This window comes from Petaurus breviceps, unplaced genomic scaffold (genome assembly GCF_028583685.1).
Source record: "Petaurus breviceps papuanus isolate PSGF00001 unplaced genomic scaffold, PetGlider_PUasm1.0 98, whole genome shotgun sequence".
In the NCBI taxonomy this organism is placed as follows: domain Eukaryota; kingdom Metazoa; phylum Chordata; class Mammalia; order Diprotodontia; family Petauridae; genus Petaurus; species Petaurus breviceps.
In genome coordinates, this window is record NW_027187460.1 from 63,229,717 (window position 1) to 63,248,437 (window position 18,721).

An 18,721-nucleotide genomic window follows, 5' to 3' on the forward strand; every position below is an offset into this window, starting at 1 on the left:
ATACTCCAGGGCAGGGAGAGGTAGTGCATCAGGGCAAGAGGAGGAGGTCTCAGATCCATTCTGGGACACCACAGATTGTGGGAATAGGTACCAGCTGGCAGCTTTGTCTCTCACACTCATGTCACATATCCAGGGCAAACTGAGGAGAACGCTTGTTCCTGGGGTAGCAATTCAGAACAAGAAGAGACAGAGAGTCCTAGACAGTTACAGGGAGAAGCAAGATAGGAAGCAAACAGAAGCTGTATGGTTCAGACCACAGGAGGAGAGTGGGTGTCTCAGTTACAGCTGACAGCCAAGCCTACAGAGGAATAATGAAGGCAGGAATCTCAGATCAAAATGGAGTCTGTGGTTTTGTCAATCTGAAACCATAAAGCATCTCATCTGGTTGATATGGGAAGAGTCCAATAGCAGTCTACTCTTGTGCAGGAGCAAACCAAAGTCAGAAAACTGCAAAGCTCAGATCAGGGGGCCAGCAATTAGATATTGCCTTGGATCAAACTGATCTGAGAGCACCGAAAACTTGGAGGTCCCCTTCCTGAGCTGTCCCTGAGATCCAGGAATAATACCACACTCAATACCTCAAGAAATAACAACAGGACCAACCAAGACCTTCCCTCCAGAAGTCTGCAGAGCTTGGACCTAAAATCAAGTCTGAAGTCAGGAAGCAGGTTAGAAGAATAAAAATACAAAAAAAGAATCTTGATCTAAAAAGCTATTATAGTGACAGGGATGCTCAACATATAAAGAAAGGAATAACTACAAAACATCTACAATGAAAGTCTCAAAGAAAAACAATGTTCAGGTACAAATTTAATTAAGATTACTTAGATGAAGCAAGAGTTGAAAAAAAAGTTAAAAGATGCTTTTATAAGTGAAAAGAGAAGATTACAGGTAAAAAAAGTGGAAAAGAAATGAGAGTAATGAACTGGAAAGAGTTAATAGCTGGCACAAGAAGTACAAAAGCTTGCTAAAGTAATAAATTCCCAGAAAATTAGAATAGACAAAATACAAATTAAAGACTCCATGAAAAACAAGAAAATATTAAAAACAAATCAAAAGGCTGGCAAAATAGAAAGAAAATGCAAGGTATCTATCAAGTGACATGGAAAATAGATTTAGGAGGAAAAATTTAAAAATTATTAGATTATCTGAAAGCCATGACCAAAAAAAGGGCTTAGACCTTTTACTCTAAGAAATATTGAAAGAAAACTTCCCAAATCTCTTAGAAATGGAAGGCAAAATGGAAATAGAAAGAATTCACTGATTATCTCCTGAAAGAAAAAAAAAAGTGGAAATTCCCAGTAACATCACAGACAAAATTCAGGTTTGTCAGGTCAAAGAAAAAATACTGTAAGCAGTCAGGAAAGAGAATTAAAGGACAAAGGAGCCAGAGCTGGGATCACACACGATTTAGGAGCTAACACTATCAATAAGTGGTGAGCTTGGAATATGATATTTCAAAAGGTAAAAAAATATGGGTTTAGAGTCAATAATAACTTGCCCAGCAAAACCAAATATAATGAAATGATATAGGGGGGTGGGGGGGGAATGGACCTTTAATGAAACAGAGGGCTTCCAAGCATTCCTGATAAAAAGACCAGAGCAACATAGAAACTATGAAATTCAAACATAATAGTTTAAAAGGAACATAACAAGGTGAATGCAAATGAGCAATGATAAAGGACTAAACAAAGAATAAACTGCTTGTATTCTAATATGGGGAAATGGTATATATGTCCCCTCTGAACTATTATCATCATCAAGGTTCATAGAGGAGGTTTAATTAGAAAAGTCCTGGGAGCAGTTTTTATCACGTTCTGATGACCTTGAGAAGAATGAGAGAGGAAAGAGGGAGAAAAAGAAATACAGAGTATGTGGGAGGATTGGGGGAGAGGAGGGAAAAGAACATTAGGGAAAATTAACTTATATAATCAAGGTGTACAAATAGACATATATATATGAACAAGGAGGAGGAGGTGCTGGGGAAACAGCTGACACTAAAACCTCACTTTCATCTGAACTGGTCAAAGGAGGGAAGAATACACACACACAGAGTTAGGTACAGAAAAAAAATATATTTTATTCAACAGTAATGAGAGGGTAAAATTAAGAGAGAGATTAGTCTTAAGCAAAATAAACTCTAACAAAAGATGTACAAAAATATTTATAGCTGTTTTTGAGGTAGCAAAGAATGGGAATCTGAGGGAGTACCCATAAACTGGGGAACAGCTAAATAAGTTATGGCATATAATTATGATGTAATACTATCGTGTTGTAAGAGATGATTAAAGAGATGGTTTCAAAGAAAACTGGAAAGACTTACATGAACAGATGCAGAGTGCAGTGAACAGAAGTCTCTAGGAAAACACTATGGTAAAGACAAATAAATCACTTTGAAGAATTAGGAATTTTGATCAGTGTAATGACTAGCCATGAAGTGAAAGATTCAGAATATAGAATGAGACATATATATATATATATATGTATGTATGTATGTATGTATGTATGTATTTGGATACAGCCAATGAGGAAATTCATTTTGCTTGACTATTGATATTTGTAACAAGAGTTTTGTTTTTCTTTCATTCTCAATAGGGGTGGGTGGAAATTGGGGTGGGAAGTAGGTGGATTTTTGTTGATTGAAAAAAATATAATATAGTTTAAAAAAAATCATTGACAGTAGCTTAGTAATAACACCCATTAATTTTTAGTTTAGCCCTAGAAACTTGAACTCATTGAAGGCAACTCGATGATGCCTAACCATTTCTTCATTTGTCTTGGATTTTCACCATTGGATAATTAAAAAAAAAATCATTCCTACTCCAAAGACCCTAGTTGGAAGAGAAAAAAGTAGCAATATTAGAGCTAAGGAGTTCAGCCTTCTTATTTACTTCTTAATTACATTAACTCAGATTCAAAGAGACGAGATAACTTGGCTAAAGTCACAAAATAGAAGTGAATTTAGAGTTCAGATCTCATGAAATCCAGGCCTATTTGTTCCCCTACCACCAACTATGCCATTACTTTTAAATTTGAAAAATTAACCACTAACGATACAGTAACACTGATAATAAATATTTACAAAGTGTCCACTGGGTACAAAATACTGTTTTAGGTGCTAGGGCAGATAAGGTTTCAATAACAATTTTGCTGAGATGAACTGAATTTAATAAGACCCTGGCCCTGACTTCTAGGAGTATTAATATTTAAAATGATTACAAATAAAAGCACTAAAGCATATTTGCAAGAAAGTAGATGATTTTCTAGATTCAGTTCATTAATGGATCTGTAAACTCACAAATGTAAGAACTCTTTAATGCTCCATACTACAACTCCTTCATGCCTTCCTATCCTATACAGTGCTTTTCCATGTCTTCCTGACATTCTTCAAGTTGAGTCAAGTTAAATCAAGAAGCATTTATTAAGCACTTCCACAGGGTATTCTTCCAGTTGATGGAATTCATTCTCAAGTCCTGCTGATACTGTATGGCTATCTGGGGAGTAGTAGATTACTTCTACTATAATTAATTTCTTTCACAATTATAACACTTGTCTAATTAAAATGCATTGTCTTCATTCCATATTAGTGAAGATTCTGGTGATAAATGTTACTATTCTAAACGTTAAATTACGTCAACATAATAATGAATACTATAGCTGATACCAGAAAGTGAACACTAAAGCTTTTTATGTCTTAGAAATCTTTAAAAGACATTATTGTCATGACAGTGATAAAGTGGTGCTATTTGTTACATAAATGCTTAACTTTATGATCCTATTATACTATTTGGCTATGCTGAGAAGCAGCAGATGGGAAAATCATTTATACTCTGATCCTAGTCATAACTCCTTCAGAGCTGAGTACAGAAATGTATATACTTCACCTACGGAGAAATAGGCTTCCACAATGAGCTTTTGGGTCAAAGTCAACGAATTACCTTGGGTAAAATAAAAGCTGAAAAGCCTCCCAAAGGCTCAATGTCCAGATGACACCATTTGTGCCAAATATAGAATATCATCTTTAGTTTTCTTTTATGTATTCTACTTTTATCTAATGCTTCCATTCCATTCCTTCTTGTCAAGTTCTTTCCCACATAAAGCATGTGGAAGCAGATCTGCATTACATGCTTAAAACTAATCTTTGGTTCTGTAGATATTTAAAGTCACATAGTTGAGGCACCTCCCATGTTTAAACATTAAGTCTGAATGGTGATAAGACAGCTTAACGGATGCCTTAAAAATTCAAAATTTCCACTGAATTTCCAGTGAAATACTTGCATGGTTGAAAAATTATATGGCTCATTGCCTTTTTGGTGTTCTGCTCTGAGGTAATCAAAATGTGTTACCTCCTTCAATCACAAGATAATATTCAGCAGGAAAGTAAACTATCTTTGACATGAACAGGAACTAACCCAAATCTTGACACAGGTGTGAGAGTTCACTGTTTCTGGCCAAGTCTTTCCCCTTTTAGGGAAGGACAGAAGGTAAAATACTTAATTTCTTTTCCAGATCTCAATCTCAAGGTATTTCCTCCCATCCCCTTGTCCATTTAAGGCAACACACGAGTGCACATTTTATTAGTGACCTCTGTTTATTGCTTGGTTACAAGTAATCTATGCAGGTGCCTCTGAAAAGAAACAAAATACATGTCAAAAATGTGATCTCTATACTAACCAGTTGCATCAGGCAGCATTTATCAAAGCACACAATTTGAGGATTATCATGGTCAAGCGCATTGATATTTACCTATAATAAATGAAGCTCTATTCAAAGTAATTTTAGGGTTAATTTCCATGATTTCTAATAAAAGTTCACATATGTGCAAAGATGAGAGGGCAGTATGAGATAATGAGTAGAGAGTCAGGTTTGGAGTTTGGAAAACCTGGGTTCAAGTCTGTACTGGGACTGAATGACCTTGGGGCAAGTCACATAATCTCTTCATGGCAAAATCCTAAAACTATAAATTGCAGAACAGCTGCTGATGGGTACTGTTTGAAGGTGTTCCCTATATCAATAAAATTATAGGTTTCGATTTAAAAAAATCACTGAAGATAGACATGTATCAAAGGACATTACAAATAGAATATCCTTTCCATTTATTGATTTTGAGGCTTCTCTCCCTACTATATGATGTCACTTCCCCTCCATATTTAGGTCTCAACAATTCTACCCATTCTTTAAGTCCAGTTCAAGTGATAAGACCTTCATGAAATCATTCCTTATCCCTCAATTCAATTACGTTCTTCTTCCATACTCTGTACATTCATCATACCTTCCTTATTACACTTCTGTTCTGCCTTATGTTAGATTTATTTATGTACTTACCTATATGGCCTAGGAGACTACAAACTCACAGACAATAGAAGTTGTTATCCCAAATCACTTTTGTACACCCTGCAGTACATGGTACAACATCTTGTGTGCAGTGAGGACTCAATAACTAAATGAAATAATTTAGGTATCTTATCAACTTCAGTGGTTGCCTTTGAGTCTGTGTCAACCACAACTCTACTTCACTCTTAACCCTATCACCAATTTCTACTTTACTGAAAATATTTCATGCAGTAGAGGAGAAAATAGGAAAAAAGAGGTTGTTTTCTTCAGTGAAGTTCATAGGAACATAGATGTGGGGCAGGAAGGGAACTCAGGGACCATCTAGGCCAACTCCTTTTTATGGATTAGAACCTTGAGGCCTTGGAAAGTAAGGTGACGCATTAGCAGTGGCATTTGAAATGAGGTTCTTTGATTGCAGAGCCAAGGCTCTTTCCACATCATCTAGGTAGTCTACTCATCTCCTGAAAGACCTCCTTGCCCTCCACTGAGAAAGTACAGGCACAGAAGCCCTCAGACTGTTATGCCTGTGCTCTTTCTATTATGCTATGCTCCCTTAATCCACTGGGACAATAGGTATGAGTCTGTATGTATGGACCACAGTTTGAACTGGCTTATTGTCCAGTGAAAACTGAAATCAATTCAAACACTTTTTCTCTCTCTAATAATTCACATTAAAATTTCCTGTTTTGTTGCCTTTATAGAGAAATTTTTATTATCAAGTTATTATTTACTATAGTATTTTCCAAGTTTTAAAATATTTGGGTAAAAAAGCCTTTTCAAAATATATTCTGCAGGGTGGTGAATGAAGATGTTAGAAGTGCTAGGATGTAGTATAGTGAGCTCTATTCCACAAACTTTTCCAAACAGATTGAGAAAATTAATCAGACCGAACCCTGATGGAGAAATTCAGTCATAGTGAGTGTGATACATGAACAATGACAAATAACTGTAGAAGGATAAACTGGTTACATTCAAATATGGGTGGATGACACACATATATGTCTCTTTGAACCTTGTCTTCTTTAGGGTTGATAGAGGGAATCCAATTAGAGAAGGCCTGAGAGTGGTTCTGTTATGTCTTGATCTTAAGGAAATAAGAGAATGAGAGGTGAAGAGGAATATGGGGATTGGAAGAAGGAAAAGTAAAGTTAGGGAAAATTATCTCATAAAATCAGAGGGCACAAGTAGACACCTATGCAAACAATGAAGAGCAGAATGTGGAGTAGCAGCATAACAACCAACCAGGATTCCAGATGACTAATGATGAAACCTGCTGGATACTGATAGAAAAACAAAGAACTCGCAATGCAGGCATGTATTTTTTTAAAAGACATAGCCAACGTGGAAATTTATTCTGATTAATTATACAAGTTTGTAATGAGTTTTGTTCTTGTTGACAAAGTATTTACTGCTAGGCACAATCATTCACATCAGGTGCAAAAATTATTTTTTGTCCTTCTTAAGTGTAGATGAATAAAAATGAACTTGGGTTGTGCTGTGCAGTGTGTAGTCCATGGACGTTAAGTGGAGAGGAAAGAGATGTTGAAAAGTGGCCTCCTAAGCATCTGACTTAACACTCTTAGTTTGGTGCCTAGTATTAGCCAATATAAAAAGGTGGCAATCCTTTAACAATTTCCATTCGTATCCTTTGATTACAAAAACAGCCTTTGTGCTATTCTAGAATTTAATTTTATTTGTCCTGTTTTAAGTTATTTATGATCTCTCTCATCTAGGATTTCTCCCAGAGTTTTAGTATTACTAGTCTGTATTTAGAAACCATCTTGCATAATATTTTGAATCTGGAGAACTATTTAACAAGTCAAGTAATGGAGTCAGAAAAATAACAGAGGGGCTATAGAATTGAATGAAAATGAAACTGTGACACAGATGAACACAAAACAATATCTTCCAAAGGCAAAGACAAATAGTTCATTAACTGGAGCTTCTGATTTTTCACCCTTTTAAGAGTAAAAGCCTACTTTTTATAATTTCAGAAAAAAAATTTTATGTCCAAGTTTCTCTTATCTACCCTCATATAGACGGAGGAGAAAGAAACCCAACATAATTACATTATATTTAAATACACAATAAAATACCCAGAGTCACAAGCATGAAAAGAAAAGTGTTTACTCCTGGCAGTCAGCATGACCTCAAATAACAAGCCCCAAACATCTTTCTCTTCTTTTTTCTCATGCTGTACCATATATATATATATATATATATATATTTTTTTTTTTTTTCATCCTCTTACTTGACTCTTCCATATGGCATTAGTAATTCTTCTTTAAAGGCCACCTCCTGAGCAGAAGATGGAACCACTTATAAATAATGAACCTATTAAAAGACAGCTCTCACAACAGGGACGGGACTAAGTTGTGCACCAAAGGGACAGTGTGAGCTGCTTTCTAGGGTCAGAGGAATGGTACTCCCTATTAGTTCAACTAGAACTACTGTAATTCACCTTTTAGCCTGCAAAGGGCTCCAGAAGTTATTTAAAAGCAAAACAATAATATAAACCTGAACTTGAGGCTGAAAATAGTGCAGCTGTATAACTTCTAAACACTGTTAGAAAAATTTTAAGACCAAGTCAACATACTGCACACAAGAAATAACTGAATTAAGCCTTCTAAACTAGTTTAAATGTTCATTTTTTAGATAGAAAAAGGAAAATGAGAAACATAGGGAAGAAAATAAAGGAAACCAAGGGCTTGAAATGGTCAATTCTCAAGTTGACAGACTGTGAAGATTACTTTGGTTTTCCTATGGACTTAGACCCTCTACCCCTCATTCCTATAGGAAAGTCAACTAAATTCTAATTCCAGGAAATGGTTTACAACAATCTTGATAGGTTTGGGGACAACTTACGAATGTGTTGATCTCCCTCAATTTAAAAAAAAAATGTATATTCTGTACTAAAAAAATGTTATAACTCCTAGGGAATTTCATCCTTTCTCCCTAGGTTGTTAGTGTTTCCCTCTTGGAAATTATTTTGTATGTATTTTGAATCTAATTTTCTACTTACAGGCTGTTTTCCACAATAGAATATGAACTCCTGGAGGGTAGGAACTGCTTTATTTATGACTTCATATCACCATTTCCTAGCACACAATCAACACTTAATAACTGCTTTTTGAAAGAATGAATGGTGTCCAAGGAGGGGACAGAGGACTTCAAAAAGGATGGGTATGTTTGGATAAAGTAATCACTTCAATTTAATTGACAAAGAGTTACAAATGATCTCTATAACCCTGTCCACTCACTCAGTCATTCACATCCCATTTTCAGGCAGCTGAAGTGGGCAGGAGAATAATTAATTAAACAACTTGAAAATTTTATAGCTTCCCTAAAAAAACTAGGAAACTATGAGTGAAATTTCCTTTTATATACACATAAACACAAGTGATAAAAAGATAATAGGGTAGCTAAAATACTGTTTTCCTTGGAATACAATACGCTGAGTAGAGCCTACTGAAAATATAATGGAGAAAATATTTAACCCCACTTATTTTTAATATCAGAAAATTGCCATTTTTTTTCAAGTGCCTAACATGTACTGAAAAAGTCAAAAGCATTTTGAAGCATACATGGTTCTATTGTTTCCTTATGTATTTTTTTAAAAATACTGTTCAAAATGAAACCACGGGGTAAAACAAAGATGATAGAGTTACAGAACCTATATTCAGCACAAACTTTTAAATTGGCTTCATTATGTTCAAACAAACCAAAGAAGACAAAAGAAGAAAAAAATGGCTGAAATGAATAGTGAAATGGCAAAAGCACACCATTTAATGTACAGAATCCAAGGACAGTAACAGAATTTATGACACAAGCAAAAAGCAACATCTTAAAATTAAAATAGGTAGCTTTTTCAAATGCATTTTATAGGAGACTTTCTATGTGATTAACGGAGGAAGAGAAACAAGTAGTAAAGAAGACTTGCCTAAAAAAAAGCATCTAATAAGCAGCTTTCTTTTCTGTATGTGAACATGCTCTACAGCTACAATGTAAGACTTCCACACAACACCGGTTCAAAATTAAAATTCTGGGCAGGCATTCAACTGTCATGATTATGTCCATTCTTTGCTGAGCATGGGAAACGAGTGCTTGCAAGTTATTTATTGATGATATTCCCATAGTACTTTTCCTAGTTCATTTCCAAAAGAGGCCCTGTCCTTGTAAACTATCTGAGTAAGTGAAAGCTGTACCATGTTTCTTGCATTACATCTTAGAAATTTCAGCAATGTAATGAAATCATTTTTTTTTTTAAATAGGCTTTTTTAAAGGCTAGGCCACAGCAATTTTCCAAAGGTGAATTTTAAGCAATAGAACAATAGGTCAAACAATTTTCACAAGTAAAAACCTCAATCCCAGAATGATTTATGAGCACATTGCAAAAGAAGTTAAATGCAGAATAACCATATAGCACTTATTTTAAATATAACTTCCCAAATGTCCAACACAAACGACGATAGTGCAACACAAATAAGGTAATAGTGGTTACCTCTGTGGTCTTGTTTGAAGGTTCAAGTCCAACCATATTTACTACTATTAACTGATGGAGGAGCTGAACTTGAGCCACACTTAGGAAGAAATCCAGACTTGTGGTTATGTTCACTTCCAAGGAATGGCCACACACTAAAATCTCCTGTGGGAGAAGAAGTCAAAAACCAGATAAAATAGATATGGCAGATAACTTACATTGCAGGATAACAAGATTATCATTACTCTTTATTTGTCATTTATTAGCTTGATGAAAAGTCAGTAGAGACTACAATTTATTTATTAAGTGGAGAAAATGAAAGTCATCTACATTTACAGATGATGGGAGGGAGAAGGGAAGAATTCCATAATACTGGCTAAAATGTAGATAATGTATATACAACTAATAAGAAATTATTTTCATATGCAAAGTTCCCTTCTGATTTTTCATATTTAAGACTGCTATTACTGGATTTTTCACCTTACTGCTCAGGAAACAGAATGGGATTCTGTAGCAAACTTTCCTTCAAAGGAAAGACTTCATATGATTTATAATGAAATGCTGTGTTGAAGCCGAAGAAAGCTAGGCTAATTAATTTCATTTCTCATTTAAACTGCTAAGACCTTGGGCACTGAAAGGTGGGCTACTACTTAATTGGTGCAACACAACATAACTGAGCTTTTGACCATTCACTATTGGAAAACAATGCTGAGATGAAAAACAGAGATGAAGAATAGTTTAGCAGGTCCCCCTTAATAAGCTCAAACAGTGCTTCTTGTCATGAACTATAAGTGGATAATATTCAGTTGCCTGCAAGTACACAGACCTTTTTCATAAGTGTCTTCCAAGGGATTGTAGTCAAGGATATAATGATGGGACAAAGCTCCAATCAGAAAATTCAGAGCAGTCTGTTTTGTTACTATCCTAAAGAAGTACATGAGTAACATGATTATGTTTTTGCTTCTACCTCCTCCTAGTAACTCTTTCACAATGGTTCAAGTATTACCCAAAGTTTTCCTTCCTTGTACTATCCTTCCTTTCACTCCTCAGGCAAAGATGTTGTTCTACCTAGTGGTGGGGAACATTTTATTAAAAGGATTTGTTCTGTAAAATTTGGATTCAGTCAAAAGGCTTCACTTAAGGATCTAGAGGGCCACATGTGGCCTCATGACCACAGATTCCCCATCCTTGTATCCCCTAAGATTTTCTGGGAGGACTTTACCTTGATCTTTCCTTTGCTTTGATCATATTCTATCTTGTTTCACATTTACTTATATACACATCATAACTTATTATGAGACTGCAAGCTCTTTTAGGGACTGCATGATTTTTCCTCTTTAAGTCCTCAGCACCTCCCACAGTGTCTTGCACATAGCAACCACTTAATGTATAAATACTTAAGTTAAAAGAGAGTTATGAGAGCATAAAAATTTCAATGCAATTAAATCTCTGCAATTATGATTGCCTTTGCCAAGGCTTTCTTAATCCAACTCCCCAAATTTTTAGTGTGCTCTTTCACTTCTCAAATATTCCTAGAGTGAGTTTCATTTCTCTTTGTACTCTCTTTGCTCTCTAACTTGCGCTGTTTTTGTGTGTCAATTTTCCAATAGAATTTAAGCTTCTTTCAGATACAGACAATTTAATTTTTGTCATTTTATCTTCATCAACCAGTTCAGTGACTTCTGCATAGTAGTCCTTTAATAAAAAATAACTTAATTGAATTTATAGAATCAGGTATAAAGGAAATTCATACTAACAGTTTCAACAAACTACAGACACTTTATAAAAGACTTAAATGACATACTGTGGTTAACTTTTTAAGAGACGGAGCATTATTGCAATAGAAAAAAATACTGCAGAAGTTGTTAGATGTGAACTTTAGTCCTGCTGTGGTAAATAAATAGCTAAGTAATGGCAATAAATTGATCCTTCTTGTGCTTCAGTTTCCTCATCTATAAACATCTATCATTCATCACAGAAGTATGTATAAGGACAAAATGAGATTATGTATCTGAAAACTCTTTGAAGAAAGCAGTTAACAGTTTTCACTGCTTTGTAAAAAGGTTTTACAAATAATATTTTTCTATAAAATTTCTATAACAATTTTCGCTTATTCTATGAATGATCAATCTGGGATATAATCAATAAACATTTGCAGTCTGTTTAAATTCAACACACACTTACTAAACATCTGATTGCCTATGATTTAATTAGAGATTGACATAAATTAAAAAAGTCCCTACCCACAAGAAGTTTATACTCTATTGTGGGGGAAGCAACATGTAAACTGAGAAACAAATATGTACAAAAAAACCACAGAAATTTTCATGCAGACTATAATTTTTGGCATGTTGTTATTTAGTTGCTTTTCAGTCACGTCTGATTCTTTATGACCCTTTTTTTCCAGTTTCTTGGAGAAAATACTGGAGTGGTTTGCCATTTCCTTTTCTAACTCATTTGACAGATGAACAAACTGAGGAAAAGAGAGGTAAGTGACTTGCCCAGGGTCACACAGCTAGTATGTATCTGATTTCAGATTTGAAATCATGAAGATGAGTCTTCCTGTCTCCTGACCCAGCAATCTATCCACTGTGCCACCCGGCTGTCCATGCTCATTGACCTAATATCAGTTAATCTGAAAATTGTATACTAACCTCTGTATGCAAGTTTTCTGGTGAATTGATTTTGGTGAAAATGATTGCAGGTGCTCCAGTTATTCGGACAGTAAAATCAGTCAAAATTGGAGTTAAAATTGCTCTCCTTTCTTGATGTCGCTGTATGCTGAAACAAAAGTGAATATAATTATTGCCCATATTATTTTCTACAGCTGATTTTCATTAGTTACACAAATAATCAATAGTAATGTATTTATATGTCTACATCTATTTATATCTACGTACATATATAGCCACTGTTTTATAAAATCAATCCTTAATTACTGCAGTGGTATAGATATCATACCTCCATTTTTTAGATAGAGAAATTAAGGTTCATAGAATGACTCGCCAGGTCATATAACTGATAAATGTGGGGGCCAGAATTTGAATCTGGTTTTTCTGAAATGTTTCTGAAAGTCTCCTTCATTTTTATCATACTGCCCATAGGATAATCCAGTTAAATATAGTGAATTCAACATACCCGTCATTAAAAAAAAATCTACATAAAATAAGATGTTAGTAATAGGGGAAACAAAGTTTAAAATTAAAACAAAGTAAGGGGGAGGGTGTGGAGTGAAGATGGTTGAAGAGAGACACACTAAGCAAAGGTATCCAAATTCTCCTCCAAACAACTATAAAATAATGCCTCAAATCTAATTCTGGAGTGGCAAAATCAACAAAAGGTTGGCTGAAAAAATTTTCTAGCCCAAGCCAACTTAAGAAGTTGGCAGGGATGGTGAGCAAGCCTGGAGCACAATGCAGATCATGCAGGCACAGACTACCCTGCAGGCCCAGCTGTGAGCCTTGGAGACAGCTACACTGGCAGCAGAAGATTGGGAGCTCTCAGACCATGAGCAGTAGGGGAGTTAGATCACAATGGACCCTTTGTTGACTCTGGGTTAAGGACCCTACTGCATGGCCCATAAACAATTCTAGGTCATAGTCCCAGGGCCAAAAGGAATGATAGCACTTGCAACTGAAGGGAAGCTGGGAGCCTGGTTGTGGCTCTAGGTTGGATAGGAGTGCTTGAGGTCACTCATGTGGGAATACAGACTCTGATCTCAATTCCAAGAGGGGAACACTGGTAATTGTGGCTGCCAGAGAACAGAGGACCTGGTTACAGTCTCAGGGCCAGAATGAGTGCTAGCACCAGTGACTACAGAGGTAGAGACCAGAGCACAGGCTAGGAAAGCAATGGCCACACCTCTCCTTAGATCATAGCAAATTGGAAGCACTGAACCCAAAGAGCTACAGAACTAGTTCTGAAAACAGCAGCAAGCAATATCAGAAGTTTGGGACAGTGTCCCCTCCACTCCAGAAAGAGAGCCCAACTTTATTATAAAGTTAAAAGTCAAGAAATAATCTAGAAAAATGAGCAAACAACAACAAAAAATAAATTGACCACAGACATTTACAATGGTGATAGGGAAGATCAAGACACTCTGAAGAAGATAATAAAGTCAAATGCAAAGTCTCAAAGAGAAATGTGAATTGTTCACACACACACACAATTCCTGGAAGAGCTGAAAAAAAGGATTTTAAAAATCAGAGAGGTAGAGAAGAAAATGTGTAAAAGAAATGAGAGTGATACAAGAAAATTATGAGAAGATAGTCGACAGTTTGGTAAAGGAGGTATGAAAAAATACTGAAGAAAATAACACCTTAAAAAAAACAGAGTTGGTCAAATGGTAAAAGAGGCAGAAAAATTCACCGAAGAGAAGAATTCCTTAAAATGCAGAACTGGCCAAATGGAAAAAGACATACAAAAGCTCTCTGAAATGATTCCTTAAAAATTGGAATTTGGCAAGTGCAAGCTAATTATTCCATGAAACAATAAAATAGGATCAAAAGAATGAAAAACATAGAATAAAATGTGAAATATCTCATTGGGGGAAAAAAATTGACCTGGAAAATAGATCTAGAATTGACAATTTAAGAATTATTGCACTGTCTGGAAGTCATGGTCAATAAAAGAGCCTTGACTTTCTATTTCAAGAAATAATCAAGAAATACTGTCCTGACATCCTAGAACCAGAGGATAAAACAGAAATGGAAGGAATCCACTAATCATGTCCTAAAAGAGATCCCAAAATGAAAACTCATAGGAATATTATAGACAAATTACAGAGCTCTCAGGTCAAGAAGAAACTAGCAGCCAGAAAGAAATAACTGAAATATCATGGAACTACAGTCAGTATAACACAAGATTTAGCAGTTTCTACATTAAAAGACTGGGGGGCTTGCATGTTCTGTAGGCAGAACATCTTACAACATACTCAAAAAAGACCTCATTATTTCATTATTTTTCCTTCCAAACCTTCTCCTAGTCATCCCTGACTCTCAAGTACAGTAATGTCCTCATTTCCTTGCTCAACCCACATATCTAATTATCATTTCTACCTTCACATCTCTCATACACACACACACACACACACACACACACACACACACACACACACAAGCACACGCACACCCCCATATATTATTTTTGTGATAGCTTTATAATTGGTGTCCCTGCCTTAAATCTCTCCCAAGTCAACCTTAACTCATCTAAAAACCTGATTTTCTTAAGCATAGATCAGACCATGTCAATATACTCCAATGGTTCTCTATTACCTACAAACATGAAGTCTTTCAGTTGGCATTTAAAGTTCTTCACAATCTGGTCCTTTCCTACTTTCCAGTCTTCTGAGATTTTTCTCCCCTCTATATAGCCTATGATCTAGCTACACTTGCCTACCTGATGCTCCTTGCAGATGACACTTCATCTTCCTTTTTGTGTTTTTACATTGGCTGTCTTCATGCTTAGAATATTCTCCCTCCTTGCCTACAACTCTTAGTATTCCTGTTTTCCTTCAAGACTCAACTTAAATGCAACTTTATGTAGGAGGTCTTTCTTTGTCCCCTCAGCTCCTAGAGTCTTCTCTTCTAAGACTATCTTTCACTTACGATGTATAGGTCTGGTACATGTCTATTTAAATAGTATCTCCCTGATTAGAATGTAAGCTCCTTGCTGGAAGAGGCTGTTTTCATCTTTTTCTGTAATCCTACTGCTTAACACAGCATCTGTCATATGGTAAGAATTTAATAAAACATTTGTTGACTCACTGAAGGGGACTTTCATTCTTACTTGTGATGATTATGATTATTTCATATATCATTACTGCAGGGTAACTGAAGTTCTGACTGGTGGATATGTGCCATAAACATATTGTACTGAAATAGTATATTGGTAATGTAATTTCAAGACCCCTTTATGTACTGGCAAGTAAGCAGATACTTAGCACTTAGTAACTAAACAAACCTCTGTGAAAGAAACAGAAGGTATGAACCCCTGTTCCTGACATGACAGGAAGTGGTTAGCTGAAACAGGAAGTAGCTAATGCTGTGTGTATGTAAGGAAAAGCCCCAGAGAGGAAGGGTCAGAATTTCTTGGGACCAACATCTGGAGACAGAGCAGCTACAAAAGAGAAATGAGAATTGAGAACTGAGTCAGAATTTCCTGGGAACTTGTGGTTGCAGAGCTTCTTCTGAAGAGGAGCCCAGGAGTCCAGGAGTGCCTCCCCACTTCAGTGTGGAGCAGGATTTACACAGAGAGCTGGACAAGGAACTGGGAGCTATCTGCCTTTGAATCCAGGTGACTGGTGTATTCAGGTAGGAGTCACCTGCCTTGAGTCAAGATGAAAAGACCTCTCCGTGGGTACTGAGTAATGATGAAATTGTAGTTTACTAGTGACCTAGGGGCAGAATGTCTGTGTATTTTCTAATGATTGTACTTAGTGATTAATGATATTTAGTAATTGATTGCTGAATAAGTGACTGATTTGAGTTAACTTAGTTTTCCCCATGAGTAGAAGACTTTGACTATTGTACTTTGAAATGATTGTTTGTTCAAAACTTTGTGGCCTCTATGGTGGAAACTATGTGGCCATTTTAATGATAAGCTGTTGTGAATACTATATTGTGATTTTCTGTGATAAGCTATAATATTGTGAATGCTGTACCTTGATTTTCTGTGAATGTTTTGCTTTGATAAATAGTGTTCACTATACTGTGTAATCAGAACCTTAAAAGCTATTCACAGTACCATTCTGTTGAAAAGCTGCTAGTGTTTGGCATTACAAATAGCAGCAAGGCATTTGAGAAAAATCTCTTGTGATATTCCAATGAAAAGATAGACAGGTGTTGACTAAGTGATTGTGCAGATGGGGGTGATTCAAATTGGCTGAATAACTGGACTAAAATTGTAGACCTTAAAAGATTAATGTTAATCTAGAGAAATGTCTCAAATGGAGTGCCACAGGGCTCTCTCCATGGTGAGGTTTTGTTCAGCATTTTGATCAATTATTTGGCTGATCCTTGGATGACATAAAGCTAAAAGGGATAGTTAACATACTGAGTGATAGAACCAGGATCTAAGAAGTCTGTGGCAGTCAATAAAAGAATGTGTATTCTTATTTATTGTGCCTTTATGTCCCAAGATCAAGTACTAAAATGGTTAATATTTTTAAATGTATGTCTAAAAAGAATAATGTGTGATCAAGAATATCTTTCACATTTCACACACATATAAATTCTCCTTTGTAATTTGTATATCACTCTTCCAAATTCAAAATTTTGATGTTTTGTAATTTAGAAATATAAAAATATATTTTAAGTATTTTAGAACAGTATATTTGACTCTCTAAATTATGATACATTCTGTGGTCTTTCATTTGCTCTCCTATATTTTCAGGAGTTGTATATGTATATGGATTTATAAATAATAATAACTTTCATTTGATTCTCATGACAGGCTTATGAAGTGGGTCTTATTATTATTTCCATTTTATGGATGAGAAAACAGAAGCTGAGAAAGGTTAACTGACTTGCCCAGGGTTCACAAAGCTAGTGTCTGAGGCAGCTTAATAAATACTATTAAATGACTAGTCTCTCCATGAGAAGCTCACTATGAATGATTTGAAAATGATTTAATGATTTTTAAGCCAGAACAGTTTGTGAATACAATTTAATAAGACATAGAGGGAGTTTGTCACCTCAGTTAGTGGCAGGGGTGTCCATACCAATGAATTTCTGGCTCCTTTAAGTAACTGTCTGATGTTGAAATATACTGACCTTAGGCTCAAGAATATTCAAAGGAAATGAATGAGAATTGCACATGTTGTTGGCGAGAACAGACCCAAAATCTGTAATAGTTTTAGAAAGAAATTTATTAGGTCGTTTAGTAAGAGAGAAAGTGGGAAAGGAGGTGAGGTTCCCTCTTGTCCAGGCTCTCGAAGGTTTACACTATACAGAATTTAGACAAAAGTGCCCCCACACTTATCACACACATAAAATTAAGCTATTTTGCCAAGAGGGCAACTTGAAAGCAAGGCTGTTTGAGATGAATATAAGTAACTGTAAATATTCCATAAAATCTGGGTGAAGCCAAAACACAAGGGAATGAAAATAACAGTCTTGGGGGCGGCCAGGTAGCACAGTGAGTAAGAGCACCGGCTCCAGTGTTGGGGTGACCTGGGGATCAAATCTGGGCTCGGATACTTAGCACCACAGCCAGGCAAGTTACTTAACCCCAACTGCTTTAAAAAAAAAAAAAAAGAAAGAAAATAACAGTCTTGGGTGGACCCAAAACAAGACCCGGGTGTGGGGACCCAAAACAAGAATGCTTTGGGTGGATCCAGGATCTGGGGGAACCCAAAATACCTTGAAGCCATCTATAATTCTGGAGAGGTCAGGGACATTCTGGGTGTAGACAATCTTTAGTCACATAAAGTCGAATTTAAACAGTATAACAATTTTGGTGAACAACATAATAAACCATTTTTCCTGTTAGATACTGACTTTCAAAGTTACTTTATTAAAAATCAAGATAATGAAAACACATGAATTATATCTAAATTTTTACAAATTAAATGTACCCATTTTGGTTCAATAGTTAATATTTATATGGTGTTTCATAGCTTGTAAAGCACTGTGCATGTATTATTTCATTTGATCCTCACAAACACCCTCTGAAGCAGCATCTATTACTATCATTATTTTACAACTGAGAAAATGGAGCCTCAAAAAGTTAAATAATCTGCCCAGGGTCACACAGTTTATAAGTAGCTGAGTCTGAACTTGCATCTTCCTGACTCCAAGTGAAGCACTCCAACCAGTGTGTTGCCATCAAGCTGCTGAAGTGAAGCTCCCTAACTCAAGTAAAAGTATTGTGCCTTGGGGCTGAGAATACAAAGACAAAAAAACAATC

The 18,721-nt window shown here is 35.7% G+C and overlaps 1 protein-coding gene across 8 annotated transcripts in view; it reads right to left on the reverse strand.

The window, feature by feature from the left end:
• The window catches only part of VPS13B (vacuolar protein sorting 13 homolog B), a 1,080,499-nt gene that overhangs the window by 347,444 nt on the left and 714,334 nt on the right, over positions 1 to 18,721 (reverse strand). For all 8 annotated transcript variants that reach the window (XM_069081095.1, XM_069081089.1, XM_069081092.1 and 5 more), the window contains 2 exons: positions 12,469 to 12,595; positions 9,836 to 9,979 (listed from right to left, as the gene is read on the reverse strand). In XM_069081095.1, the coding sequence (XP_068937196.1) occupies positions 9,836 to 9,979; positions 12,469 to 12,595 (271 nt within the window). The remainder of the gene's footprint in view (positions 1 to 9,835; positions 9,980 to 12,468; positions 12,596 to 18,721) is intronic.